General features: G+C 35.2%; 1 protein-coding gene across 3 annotated transcripts in view; it reads right to left on the reverse strand.

Moving 5' to 3' along the window:
* The window catches only part of nompA (no mechanoreceptor potential A), a 43320-nt gene that overhangs the window by 4339 nt on the left and 23405 nt on the right, over positions 1-15576 (reverse strand). For 2 of the 3 annotated variants that reach the window (XM_073086307.1, XM_073086306.1), the window contains exons 9-19: positions 15208-15320; positions 12860-12940; positions 11057-11929; positions 10868-10952; positions 10535-10641; positions 10084-10447; positions 9435-9595; positions 8445-8623; positions 7929-8068; positions 4869-5105; positions 3407-3557 (exon numbers count right to left, since the gene is read on the reverse strand). In XM_073086307.1, the coding sequence (XP_072942408.1) occupies positions 3407-3557; positions 4869-5105; positions 7929-8068; positions 8445-8623; positions 9435-9595; positions 10084-10447; positions 10535-10641; positions 10868-10952; positions 11057-11929; positions 12860-12940; positions 15208-15320 (2491 nt within the window). The remainder of the gene's footprint in view (positions 1-3406; positions 3558-4868; positions 5106-7928; positions 8069-8444; positions 8624-9434; positions 9596-10083; positions 10448-10534; positions 10642-10867; positions 10953-11056; positions 11930-12859; positions 12941-15207; positions 15321-15576) is intronic. The other variant, XM_073086308.1, reaches the window with a different exon arrangement.

The raw sequence follows: 15576 nt of genomic DNA on the forward strand, positions 1-15576 counted from the left end.
TCTTATGTTAAATTGCATGATTACAACATATGAATATTTTAAACCTTACGTAGTGAGACTGGTGCCTATTGTAGGTAAAAAATACCTGAATTACAGGTCACCAGTGCCCTCCCGCGGAAGACTAAATAATAAACATTTGTGTGAATGCAAGTAGACGTGTGTGTAGAAGTGCATATGTGTGTGTACGTGTACATGTAAGTGTGTGAGTGTATGAATGGGTGTATGATGGGTGTGATGGGTATGTTTACATATGTGGTAGAATGTGTGTGCGGGTGTGTGTCGGTTTTTGTGCATTTAACAGTGCATGTATGGATGGATTTTACATTAAAGTACGTGAATTAAGCGTAAGGAATAAGAAATTATGAGATAAATGAAAGTCTCTTGCTAATAGGAGAAAGAAGATCACATTAAATTATGGTATGTAGAAGATTTTCAGTTTCTTGGTAGGAGAGAGTTTTTAAGTAACTAGTAACGATTTTTTTACATTTATTAGAATTTTGTGGGTAAAAATTGAGTTTTGAATTTAGACGATTGTATAGAAAGGGGCCAAGATAACAAAAGAAGTTGCGGGATCGGCTAGTGTGGAATAATTTAGTAGGTGCAACGTCTCCTTTTCTGCGTTTGAATCTTACTAAATCTGGGTCATATACCAGCTGGGAATGCTGTCTGAGTATGGTATTAAGGATAAAGATTTGACGAACTGTTAGCAAATCCCATTTCTTATAAAGCTAATTCTTAATCGAACAGAAATTTTATTAAAATATTTTAATATATTTGTTTATTGATTCGGAAACTAATAATTACTTATTATTTTCATACATTGTACGTATACTTTATAACTGGGTATGTTTTCCTATTAGATATATCTATGTTAGGGTAGGCGTTAATTTTACGTTGTTATTTGACGTTAATTTTAGTTTTTGTAAGAACTTATTAATAATTGCTATACAATTAGTCTAGTAACTGTTTAAGTTATTCAAAAATATCGTCATGAAGACGGAAATACTATTGAAATATGTAATACAATACACAGTTTTAATCAGTTATATAAGTTTTGTTGCCGATAACGTTGTTTTGTTTGCAAATAGAAGCAGATAAAGGCACTAATCCACCTAATCATCGAAATAAGTGCCACTTAACAGTAGGATTGGAACAGTAGGTTTAACATTGAATATTGCGATGTATAATTCGTTAAAAATTAACCTCGTAGGTAAATATAATATTAACATTTTTAATTACTAATGAGTGTGTCATAATTAGAAATACGCTCTAAGAAATACTAATTTATCATTGTGGATGGAGGTTAAAATCACAGACATAATAAAAATAAGAGCTGCACAAATATTAAAAACAGTATTCACCACTAATACCTTCATATTAGGTACAATTAGTAGATTAATAAAACTTATTAATTGCAATAAAATAATAAAAACACTTATTAATTATCGTGTCATTAACTCAAATAGTACCTATATTTAATCTATGATTAACATACTCGGATAACTAATGAGTCGACAGTGCTAGATAACCCTGTACATCTAACCCCTACCTATTTAAGATAAGGTTTAATAACCATTCTGCTATTTAAGTTTTTCTGCATTGAAGTAATATAGATAACGGGTTGTTTGTTACAAGAATTATAATAATACTAGAATTACTCGATCAAAATAACCCTTTACATAATCTACATAATGCATACCTACTTACTAGAGATGCGCCGAATAGTGGTTTCACCGAATAACCGAAAACCGAATAACATTCGGTTTAGCCTTGACCGAACCGAATATTCGGCCGAATTATTCGGTTAACCATTTCTTTATTGTCAGTTTGCCAATTATGCGTGTTCATTAACACTTTAAAATGTTGTTTTGAGTTTTAAAATAAATAGGTACTGAATTAAGGTTTAAAATAAATGTTCACTATACTAACTATAGATTAAGTAATAAATGTGTTGACTTGAGGTATCAAAATAAATGTTGATTTGAAGTTTAATCGCTTTATTTTATTAGCTTTATTCAACACATTCTTCATAGGATTTGAGTTTGACTTGTAATATAACATAAATATTACTTAAGAAGTTTTGTGTTTTAGTCCTGTACCATGTCGTGTACACAAGAAAATAGAAATACTCGAACCGAATTTATTCGGCACCAAAACCGAATAATTCGCCCAAAACAAATAGCAAAAAAAATGCCGAATACGCCAAATACCAAACGAATATTCGGCGCATCTCTACTACTTACTATTACTGCAGTTCAAGCACAGATTAATAAATAGTTACTGTTAAAGTCTTGAAAAACGTACCTATAAGATATAATAGAAATATAAAGAATACCCGTTTAAAAAAAAAACTAAAAAAGTAAGACCATAAGTCATTTGTAATTTTCGTTCCGTGTTATTTGTTACATAACGTAAAATGTATGTATTTACTATTAAATGTGTAGCTCCAGTGCATTTTCTTACTTTGTGTGTGTTTATGGAACTCAAGACACAATTCCTGTGAGAGGTTATGAGTGTAGCAACAATTTTTAAAGATGAAAGTTTAATAAATATGAAGTAGTTTGTGGTGTTTCATGGTTTTGTGGTATAAAATAAGAATTAGGTGTTACCAGAACACCATTATCTTGTATTTACAATTTTATGCCCTTCCCTCGTAATCCTCTTATTTTAGATACAAATGAAAATGATTGTTACAATAAATATCATAACATAATGTGTTGTGACGTATGTTGCATTTACACGGCCAAGCCTCTCGCGCCAAATAATAGCACGATTGTGTTAATTTCAAATCTAAATTCACGTGTGAGCAATAATATATTAAGAAGGTTACCCTTATTATATTGTTATACATCTATTTGACTATTCCATACATCTGTTTACGTGGGAAGTCTATTTTCATCCGATTTCTTTATTGATTTCATTAGATACACTTAGACTTGCTAAATGATGTTTTCCTTTGGGAAAATCCTATTTTCCATTCGGTCATTGTTGAACCATTGATATAAAATAATCAAAATGGTAACAAAATATAATTGTTATAATATGTGATGTTATTTTAATGATTTACAAAATAACATCACATATTATAATGGCAGAGTTCTCGGGTTTGTCTATGGCAGCACATGCTCCTGTTTTTTTTATACTAAGCCCAATATTTCATTTACGTTGAAGAACACAATCGAGCACGCGTAGACAACTGCCGTCGTTGTCCTCGCCATACTATTACTGCCCCATTGCTGTGCACAAGTCTCCTCTCAGGTTGAAAGGTGTTGAGGCCATAGTCCACCGAGTCAAGTGCGAATTGGTAAGCTTTAAAAACCTTTCAAAACTGTTTAAAGACAGACTAAAATACGACTGTAATTATATTTTCTTTAAGTTTCTGATGGTCTTAAAACCCAATACGTACCGGCTGGCATCCATCTCGACATGTCCGTACAGTTGCTTCGAATACCAGGAAATTGGATTCCGGAATCTTAAACGCATTGAATCTGGCTTCCAAGGAATCTCCGTTGCGGCCCTTGTCCAATTCAGGGAATACATCTGGATCCACTGGGCATCTGTTAAAATAAAGTTGATATAAATAAAATAACGAAACAACTAATGACGTATGGTAGATTATTATTGACGTTCAAAAAGAAAGAGTTCTGTAAATAATCCACTTTAATAAAAAAAAAATAAAAAAATTAACGACTTTAAAAAGGAAGAGGTAGAACCGTATGATTCTAAATATATATTTTTAATATAATTATTTTTAGATTAACGATAATTAACGTAACATATGTTTATACTTTTAAAGTCCCTTATCTTTACGTAAAATCTCGTCAAAACCTATTCATGCAAAAACAGATCTAATCTTATAAAATGTCCTAGTAACAACACTTCAATTTTCTTTGTTACGTAATTATAGATGATGATCCGTAAAATACCGCAAAAATAATTACAGTGATTCAAGTAATTGTCATAATTACATGACGTGTAAGCATTAGATATTTTACTTCCCGTGTTTATGTGACCACTATTGTCATAATAACATGCCAGCAGTTAAGTTGTTGTGACCACAATAACTTTGTTGATCATAACATCTGTGAGCGTGTTATGTAAACTATAATAATTAGTAAGTACTCATATATTTATGAAGGTGACTTGTAAGATAACTACAATCTTAACTTTGTATTATAATGGTGTGATAAATTGCGATTTCAACATTTAAACTTTAAAAGAAAAAAATATAAAAGAAGAATAAAGAAAATTTATAAATTAATTAATTTATAAATAATTTTATAAAGAATTGTCTTCGCGCTTGATTGAGACCTCTGGTGACCCAAGAGCTGGAGCTTACCTCGGTCAACAAATAAGTTTGGCAATACAACGAGGTAATGCTGCTAGTGTCTTGGGTACACTACCGCGGGGCAGCGATCAGGCTCATTTATTTTATTTATTATAGTTTCAGTTATTTTTTTATTACTGTAAATATTTTTATTTCTATTTGTTTTAAATGTAGTTTAAGTATATTGTAATAAAATAAACCTTAAATAACACTCGAAAATTATTTCATGCTGTTTTTATATTGCAGAAGTAGCCAAACGAACATGCAGTCCAACTGTTATCAACCCCTGTTAAGATTATCCTTGAGAACTAAATTGGAACGCTTCGAATAAGTATGTCTCTCTTACCACACCCTTCAAACCAGAACACAGCAGCGCTTAACACTGTTTTTATTAGGCAGAAATAGGTGTAACGTTCTTGCGACCGTAGTCGAACCACGAGTTCTACCACATTCAACATATCGTATCTATATTTTAAAAACATTATTTAATAATATAATGTGGATACATTACTTATATTATTTTCTTCTTTATTATGCTTACCCTACGCGATCAATCAGCTGCACCGATCGTCCTGAATACGGATCTCGTGCGATGACGTTAGTAGCGAAGATGTCCGTTGCGTAATTATATCCATCCTGGGCTTCCAATCTGAAGGTTAGTGGGTCTCCCACAGCAATGGTTGTCGTTGGTCGGCCTTGGTACAAGATCATTAACCGGACTTTGGAGTTGAGAGAGCTCTCTTCGGGCAAGTACTCGATAGGGATGGGACTTCCTGACCTGTCAATCAAGTTATACCCGAAACTACAGTTAGACTTTAAGTTATGTTAAATTTTAAAAGTTTGAGGACTTTGAATGAAACCTTCCATAGAAATACACTTCTTCCTGAAAGTCTGTTACAGATTTTTTGTATACAAAATATTAGTGAACATGAAGATGGATTCGGAATTCAAAGTCTAAAGTTAGTAGCTGTTAGTGAAATAACAGCACTCAATAAAATAACATAACATATAACCCATTGTTAATAAATCGAAACGATATTAAAACTAACACACAAACTTAATAAACCAAACAAACACACACTCAAAGTAAAATCACACTTGATTCCTATTATAGAGACGTTACCAAAAAAATAAACAATTCGTTAAATAAACTGAAATAATCAGACATTCGTGTAATAAAATTTAACAAGAATTACACATAAATACAAACACACACACAGAACACTAAAACACAATTCACACTGTGTTACACACATTCTGTTATTAACTGTTAATTCTGCATGAATAATATGGTTTTCAAATAAATAAATACTACTAACGAACACGTAAATGTATGAAATTTCCGTACAAACCCGTTTTATTAATTAATAATAATAATATAATAATAATATTCTTTATTGTACCCAAAAACAAAATACAAGAATAAAAACGTACAAATATTGAACGATACAAAAGGCGGCCTTATCGCTAAGACAGCGATTTCTTCCAGGCAACCTTAGGGTGAGGAGTTAAAGAGTGGATGATTATAAGAATAGGTAGGGTGCAAATAAATAATAGTTAAAAATCTACCTACATAACACATAAAAACAAGCGTAAATTTAAAATATAATTATAAATAAATAAATAATTGACATACTTGATATACATACTTATAATTATAGAGTAACTAATTGTAAATTAAAAATTAAAAACAAAATTAATACTGTTTTAAAAACTTATTGACAGTAAGAGCACACATTTAGAAGGAGCAGAGGAAAGAAAGACAGTTAGAGTTGAAGGTAATGAGATTTGACGAGGTTTTTGAAGGAGTATAAGGATTGAGAGTAACGAATAAATACAGGAAGGGAGTTCCAAAGACGGATAGCGGATACAGTGAAGGATTTTTTGTAAAAGGAAGTTGAGTGAGAGGGAGTATAGAGAGCAAGATTTTCTGAGGAACGAAGGGATCGGTCATGGGACAAGTGGAGAAACTGGAAGCGTTGTTTGAGGTAAGGAGGAGCAGTTGGATTAAACAGTAAACAATAGAGAAGAGATAGAATATGAGCATTCCGGCGAAGACGAATTGGGAGCCACTTGAGCTTAGCACGATATTCTGAAACATGGTCATACTTTCTTAAGCCAAATATAAACCGTATACATAAGTTTTGGAGACGCTCAAGTTTATTTAATTGCTCCTCGGTAATGTCAGGATAACACACATCAGCATAGTCAAGTATTGGTAGGAGGAGAGACTGTGCAAGCGTAATTTTAGTTGGAATGGGTAAAACATTTTTTAGCCTTCGTAGCGAGCTCACTGCAGCAAAGAGCTTCCTACTGATCTCTGAAAACTGAGGTATCCATGAAAGGTGCTGGTCCATGTAGATACCCAGATTTTTTACCTTGTTACTAAAAGGAATATGCACATCATTAAGTACAATTGGGGGCAAGTTGTGCCAATCAATCCTAGAGATTAAACGCGAACTCCCTATAATAATTGCCTGGGACTTGGTGGCATTTAATTTTAGACCAAAGGATTTACTCCAAATCGAGATGCAATCCAAATCAGCATTAGTAATCTTGATGGCGTTGGGTAAGTTATTTAGGCAAGCATGGTTGTAGATTTGTAAATCGTCTGCATATAAATGGTAGAGAGAGGTGAGATGAAGACTAATAGAATTTATGAAAATAGTAAATAGGAGAGGAGACAACACGCCACCTTGCGGTACACCGGCAACAGTATTCGACCAGTAGGAAAATTTGTCGTCAATTTGAATCCGCTGCCGGCGGCCATACAAGTAACTATGAAACCAGTCAATAGCCGTCGGAGATATGTAGAGAGAACGCAAGACCCCCAAGAGGATATCGAAATCGACAGCGTTGAACGCGTTGCTGAAATCCAACAGCGTCAACACTGTCAGCTGTTGATTATCCATCCCCATGCGTATGTCGTCAGTGATTTTAAGTAATGCAGTAGCCGTACTATGACCTGGACGGAAACCGGATTGTAAAGGATTAAGTAGAGCATTAGCGGAGAGAAAAGAGCTAAGCTGTTGATGGATAAGGCGCTCAAGGACTTTAGATAGGAAAGGAAGTATGGATATGGGTCTAAAATCGCCAAAATCGGAGGGGTTGGACTTCTTGGGTAAAGGGATGACGTGGGCATCTTTCCAGGTGGAAGGGAAGGAATTCTTAAGGACGGAATTATTTAACATGGACGTAATGGAAGGGAGAAGTATGTCGAGGAGAGGGATGATCATTTTCCGGCTAATGCAATCACTACCGACCGCATTGGATGGTATAGAGAGTATTGCCCTCTCGACATCACGATCCGAAAATTGACTAAACGAAAATAAAGGAGAAGTTGGATTGGGAAAATGTGACAGTTGATTTAAAGTTTTTGCTTTTGTTTCGTTATCAATGGAAGACGTGACGGAAAAGTGACGATTTAAATCGTTTAATTAAGGTATTTAATTAAGGTATATTTTTTTAATCTGTAACAACCTCTCCACTTTTATTACCACATAGAGTCTACAGTCTAGAGTCTAGAAGGATATCCCTTACATTGCTGCAGTTACTAAGGTCATATTCAATGAAAAGATTATTAAATGTAACAAGATCTCACCCTGCTCCGATATAATTGGACGTGACAACAGCTTCAGCTGGCCCTCTAAACAAGCAGGTCAAGTTGAAGCGCTTATCCCGAGAGGTTTGAACGTTATCACTAAATTGAACGACCACGATGTTGGTCATAGTGTCACCGTACTGAAAGCAAACATCAAAATAACACAAACGTCTTTTATTTCTATTACTCCCCTATTTAAGTAGTTCATTTATTTTTCAAAAAAATGTTATTGTGCTCGTCTTCGTTATCGTAAATTTAAACAAATATACACAGCATCTGCGAAATTATTTATTGATTTTAAAACAAAGTTAATAAATCCGAATCGGAAATCAGTTTACTCATATTTGTAGCCAGGTGCACCCTGTAGTAAACAGAACGTATCGAGTATCCATAAATGGTTTCATTGATTACTACTTAAAAGGTTGTCAATGGAACCATTTATGGATTTGACTTGAAACACATGTGTCTTCTACGACTACTTATTGGTTATATACTATTTATGTACAAGTCACTTACTCGCTGTGTACCACACTCTGGGTACCCATGGGCTCCTGTGATTCGCAGTACATTGGTAACGCCACCATTACCCCGGAAGAAACAGCGGTCATAAAATCCATAGGTATACATTCGACCGTAGAAACCTTCAGGCAGGCGAAGAGTAAAGTCCATACCATCTTCATTACAAACTTGTGACACTGAAAAAATATAAATCATAAAATAATTGGTATCTATACTATTTTTATGATCAGGAGTAGCATTTGAGCAAACAATCTGATGTTCATCATCTGCCTAGATGATAGAACTTTATAATCAACCAAAGATAGGACTGCAGCTTTAAATAATATCAAACCTAGATAGATGCTTTGCAATTCCCTGAGGTGTTTTTAGAATACCTTATATGAAAGTCTTTCTTACGACACCCTACTAACGAGAACACAACAGCGTTTGACGCTGTTATGGGCAAGAAATAGGTGTAGAAATCTAAGAACCTTTAAAATTATACAAATATCTAAGTGCATAGCTGCCATTCCATTATAGTTGTGCAAGCACGTGTATATTGCAATAAGATTCAATTGTGTTTAAATAATGACGGACACATCCCGTAGTAGTCTTGCTGACGTTAGTGCATTGTTGGGATCGAATGATCACGTCCCTTCCAGGGCCATAGGAAGAGATGCTTTAAGAATTATAAATACAATTACATAAGTACACATTAGTTTTGATGAGAGTTATTACCATCTTTTACTATAAATACTGTCCTACTACTATTAGTCTTTTGATACTGTTGTTTTATTTATTTGAGTAAATCAGTCTAAATCCACACTATTTCACCGAATCGCACGAACTGTTTCACAATAAAAATAGATGTGGACATTGGACCACCCTGATCAAATCAAACCCATTCTAAAACCTTTAAAATTAATCCATAATCCATGACGCTGCTCTAATTTAAATAGTTTAAATTTACTAGCATAAATTGGTTTAAGTTAGCAATGTTTATGTTACCATCTAAACAATCGTCAGCCATTCGTCCCAGAGCTCGCTCGTAGAAATCATATTCATTAGCTGTGTTGTCGAAATGGGCAGGATTGGCAGCATCCAGCTCTCGGGTGTCACGATCGCTGAGTTCACAGTTGTCTCGTGGCTCAGCACCAAAGGGAACGTCCCTGTTATGAAAAATTGATACTATGGTAAACTTGAATATAATCAAAAAATTACAATCTTAAGTAGTAAATAGAATTTTGTTATTTTTCCAAAATCTCTTGCCTCGTCTATCGAAAAACGTAATCAACCCCTTGCTGTGCGACTTATGGGCACAAGTCTTCTCTCAGAATATGGGCCAAAACCATGTTTGCTGACCAAATGAGGATTAGTAGACTTCACACACTCGCGAAAACTATCTTTTAAGATTTTTTGCCTTTACCGCTAAAACAAAAGGCAATTGTTTGTATCACATTCGTAACTTTAAAAATCTAAAATCCGTAATAGGGATTCGAACCTTAGACCCCCGGACTGAAAGACAGACTTTAAAACCACTAGACTATTATTGCGATTCGAAAAATGTTGAGTCATTTATAATTCACGACAGTTCAACAAACCTAAGTATTTAAAAAGAGGTCACATTTTAAAAATAAAAATGTTGAGTAAGCAATACCTATAGTTAAACGACCGGCAAATAAAGTCACGGGCCTCTATGCACTCTCTCTGGCAATGAGCCAAGGATTGCGCTGTTGTGAAACGGCGTACGAATCGCCTCTGCATGCGTTGCCGACCAACTTGTCTGAAACTGTCATCTTCACAGCGAGATCCTTGCCACGGTCTTTGGCCTATCGGGGGCCTACCAATTGGACCACCGATAGGACCTCCAATAGTTCCTCCGATAGGACCACCGATAGGGCCACCGACGTGCCCAGTTATAGGGCCACCTATGGGGGCTCCAACGGGACCAATTGTATTTCCTACAGGACCACCTACTGGTCCAATTGGAGCATCAGAATCATAGCCTCCATAACTTCCACCTATAAAGAACAACAATGAAGGTGTTTAATAAATATTTTACTGAAAATGTAAAAACGAATAATAGATACAAATATAGGTATACTAACCAACAGGCCTGTCAAACGCCGGCGGTGGATATCCTCCTCCACGGTAGCCACCCGGCCTATCTATTGGACGTCTTATCCCGAATGTCGGTCTTGGTTCCACGGGATATCTAATTCAAGTAAAATTATTAGTATCGTCATTCCTCCATACATTGTTACATAATTAAAACAAAACACATTGGTACCAGTAAAAAACAAAAGATAAAACCTAACTAACATAGAATGTAAAAAAAAGAAAGACGATAACGAAATACTATTAAATTATCGTCCACACTTTTCTTTTTTCTTTTTCATTAATCCCAGTAAATATTGTGTTTTATGTTTTAGTAAAAATACCTGTCTGCTCCAGGCCGGACTCTATCAGGATAGCGATCACTACCAGGATAATCTGACCCATAATAGCCACCACGTCCTCCATAACCTGCTCAGAAATAGTCACAAAAATTAAAACGACACAATCGCTTTGCGTTTTGCAACATAATTAAAATTTTAACGAGAGTTATATTGTTACGGTTAGTTGCTTACCAGGGTACGAAGATCCGGTCGGCGGATACTTGTCATACAGATCAGGGTAACGGTCTCCGCCCAGAGGAACTGGGTCCCTGTTGACTCCAACAGGATATCGCCCGAACGGATACCGTCCCCAATCACTTGTGCCAGGGACTCTGTCCTGATCGTATCTGTCAGGATAGCGGTTGTAACCAGGACGTGCGGGGTACCGCCCACTACCTCGAATCGGGTATCTGTCAGCTGGATACCGATCCGCGGGGTACCTATCAGGATATACGTCAATGGGATATCGGCTTATCGGGTAGCGGTCAGCGGGATATCTTCCGATGTCGTTAGAGGAGTAATCGTAAACTGGGTATCGACCACCGTCTACTGGGTAACGATCTCCACCTACAGGGTACCTGCCACCGGGGTATCTATCGCTTTGAGGGTATCTATCCGGTCCTATTGGGTATCGGTCTGATCCTGGAGGATATCTATCAGCACCAGGTGGATATCTATCAATGCCTGGCGGGTAACGATCTACTCCAGGAGGGTACCTATCTACTCCAGGGGGATATCTATCTACTGCAGGGGGATATCTATCTGCTCCGGGTGGGTATCTATCTACGCCTGGTGGATAACGGTCTATACCAGGGGGATATCTATCTTCAGGATATCTGTCGGAAGGATATCGGTCTGCGGGGTATCTATCCGTGGGATATCTGTCTGAGGGGTAACGGTCACTAGGATATCTTTCAGGGTAGTCGGGTCCAGCCGGATACCGGTCATCTGGGTACCGGTCTGGGCGACCACCATACCGGTCGTCGTCGACCGGGTAACGGTCGTCATCAGGGTAGCGGTCAACGCCAGGCGGATACCTGTCTCGGTCGCCACCACTGCTTCCCCCTTGAAATAAAAGGCATACGATATTAATGACGTGATTGGGTATACTTTGAAGGACGTTAAATATTAATTCATGCATCTAAACTTTACTTGGATCACAAAACTTGTCGATCTACGCAAACATTTGTCTTAATTTCCAATACTTCTACATAATGCATGCAAAAATAATTATAGATAAGGTAACTATACTACATTATACTAAGCACCTGCATTTACATAAAACAAAACAATACATTATGCTATCTTACCTAATAATAAAGTATTTCTTATAGTAACATATTAAGTAAATAAGCACAAAATACGATTTAAAAATATAACATAATCATATCCAAACTAAACCAATACAATATAACAATAAATAAATCATGCATCCTCAAGATAAGAATAATTCACCTGTTTTTCTACAATAGATTACAAATAATCCTAAAAGATATCATGCAACAATAATCTAAAATAATCGCTGGCTCAAATTCCATAATCTTTCCCGGATACAAAATTCCATGCAACTACTTCACAACAAATACTTATAATACTTACCTAGATACTATTTAACAAAAATAAACATACTTTTTTAATACAATTTTTCAATTGTTCAACTACAGAGGAATATAGAAACAAGAGGAGGTTCCAAATAATGTAGATATAGCATTAGTATTATATTATGTATGTAATAACTTTATTTCTGCAAGAGGAAATTGATCTTCCGCCTCTATTCTCTATTGTTTTCATTAGACTCAGTAGTATATTAACGATACAATACGTAGAGTCAGTCAAAAATAAATTTTAAGGACTGCAGGGATAGCAGTCGAAATACAATAGCAATTATTGTTACGATTCTATTTCTTTCTTCATTGCTCCATCATTCAAATCTAGAACCTCCTCCTGTTTTAACATCTGCAATTTAGCACGTCTTTCGACTACCATGCATCGAACCTGGTGTAGTGGGGCGCCCCCACGGCGGTTGAGATCCGCTGCCTGAACCCCCTGCGTCAGCCTCGCCACTTACGAGCTGATCTGGATCCCCAAATTTGTACAATTTGGCATCAATTCGGCGATTTCATAAATAGTATACCATATATGTTGGTTATATCTTATTTTTATAAATTTGTATAAATTATTAAGATCGCATTTCCCTATTAAACAATCAATTTTTCGACTACGGTTTCCAAAGTATAAGAAAACAGATTTGACTTTAAATAGGGAACCCTAAAATCGATAGTTAAAAATTTGTAAGAATGTACTACCAAATGCCCAACCTACTTTTATATGGACTGAACTTAAGACATCAATTAAATTGACACAACGAACGTTTCAATAATTGAAATTGAAAAGTATTGGTGACATTATACCAAGAATCGGTAACATATACTTACGACAGATATCTATCTAGAAGGCATACATTCAAACTTACATCTACTCCTTCAATAGTTCATTGCACAATTCGCGTATTGTTGTAGAGACCTCATTTCAATGGCCTCTTGTCTTTAAATGAATACTATTATTTGTTTTACCTAGGTAGTCCGTTTTACTCTAGAGAATACTACATATTATAATGTGTAAGTATTATTTTGAGTAAAATACCCTGTATCCAGGGTGTATTGTACATAGGGTATGATTTAATTCTGGTCAAATATGAGTGACCGTTATTTTTTTCTTATTGTAGGTATGTCTTTTCTACAAAATTGTACTTCTATGACACAATTACAAAATTTCTTTATACTATTCGTTACTTCATACTTCGAGATATACTTATTTAATTATTACGATTGTACATAAATCATACATACTCGTACTACCACTACTACTACTACTATAGTACAAAATATTCTCTCACTCCTACCCATTCGTTTAATTTACTATCCGTCCCCTCGTCTACAAGTAACGTGAGAAAATAACAAATGTTGTTATATACTACAGGGAACATAATGAACGCTTCATCCTAATAAAGCGTCTAATTGCAAAACAGACTATCGCCTGATCCGCATTAGGTATCAAACCACTTGCAAGTACTATATAAATTACCGTGCACGTGTCATCAACATCCCAAGTTCTCACCTTACGTACAAGTTACGTAAAAACATGATTATGACTTGCTAAGACTATTCTTAGCAAGTCTTAAGAATCTATATTCTTAAGGCGGAGGAGATATTCCGCATTTTAAATTTCGAATAACGATTATTTCTTAAAAAAACCATTAATTTTCTAGAGAGTAAAGACACCGCTTTTAGAATCATTATTTAACGTAAAAAATGCACGCTAAATTAGCAATAAGAAAATTAAACCCTCTTTTCAGTCGCTGTTTATTGCGCCTTAGAAACTATATTTTGGGCGTTTTTATGTTTTAAGGCGGAGGATATTCCTCATATTAAACTTCGAAATTTAAACTTCGTGTTTAAAAAAAGGACAATTAATGTTCTAAAGGGAAAATACTCAGCGATGAGAATCATTATTTGTCGCAAAGAATACATACTAAACTAGCTGACCCGGCAAACTTTGTACCGCCTCAAAATCTATTTATCAAATATATTTCATATAAAATATAGCCGTGTATGTTACTCGTGGATAATGTATCTTTCGAATGGTGAAAGAATTTTTAAAATCGGTCCAGTAGTTTTTGAGCCTATTCATTACAACCAAACAAACAAAGTTTTCCTCTTTATAATATTAGTGTAGATGAGCATTAAAAAATAAAACCCTCTTTTCAGTCGCTGTTTATTGCGCTTTAGAAACTATAGTTTACGTTTCGGGTTACATTTATGAATGTCTTTAGAGTCATATGTCTATTTGTAGAGCACACGATGTCAATGCCGCCTGATCCGGCTCATTAGGCCAATTGACCACTTGTGTACGTACCATGTACTTATTGACAGCATCCTTCGTTCTCGCCTTACGAGTTACGTATGACTTGCTAAGAATAGATTCTTAAGGCTTAATACAACTCGTTTGTTTAATTCTCAAATATTTTGCTTCGAAAATGCATTTTTCTGAAGGAAATAAAACTAAATGAGGCAAGTCTCGCCGTGTTAATTATAACATTGACTTTTCATTACAAAAGTCTTAGTGAATAAACAAAAGACTAACCAAACCATCTCTTTTTATTCGTTTCTTAAAGGTTTCTTATTACAAAATTATATACTTAGAATAGAGTTTGTAAATTTTATGTATTTTCTTTCTACTAGTCGAGGCTATATACCTAAAGTGTAGTATGTAAAACTATTACAATAAAATACTGACGACGTTTTATATGTATCCTATTTATAGATATCCTAAAATATACTTACGCATAAGATTCTCGTAGTAGTCAAAGTCTGGATCGTAGAGAAGTCTCATGCCGTCTTTCTGGTTGTATCTGCTCAAACGACATGTCCTCGCGCGGTCGCTGTACACCGCGGATCTGTTAAAATATCGGCATATAAGTAACCCATTGCTGAACATTTTTTGTAATTAATTTTAGTAACAAACGAACATGTAGAGTACTTAAAGGTCTTAAAGTAATATGGTAATTAATGATTACACTATCCGTTATCAAAGCCACAAATAGGACATTCTACGGACTGTTCTTAGGACGTTGTTATCTTTCTTGTTGACCAGTGCTGTTCTGTTAAATATTCAGTAAAACAAATGACTGTGTATGTCTGTGTCGGATTGTA

The sequence above is a fragment of the Epargyreus clarus genome, unplaced genomic scaffold (assembly GCF_041222505.1).
Source record: "Epargyreus clarus isolate Ecla_fem2 unplaced genomic scaffold, WU_Ecla_fem_2.2 ptg000024l, whole genome shotgun sequence".
NCBI classification, from domain to species: domain Eukaryota; kingdom Metazoa; phylum Arthropoda; class Insecta; order Lepidoptera; family Hesperiidae; genus Epargyreus; species Epargyreus clarus.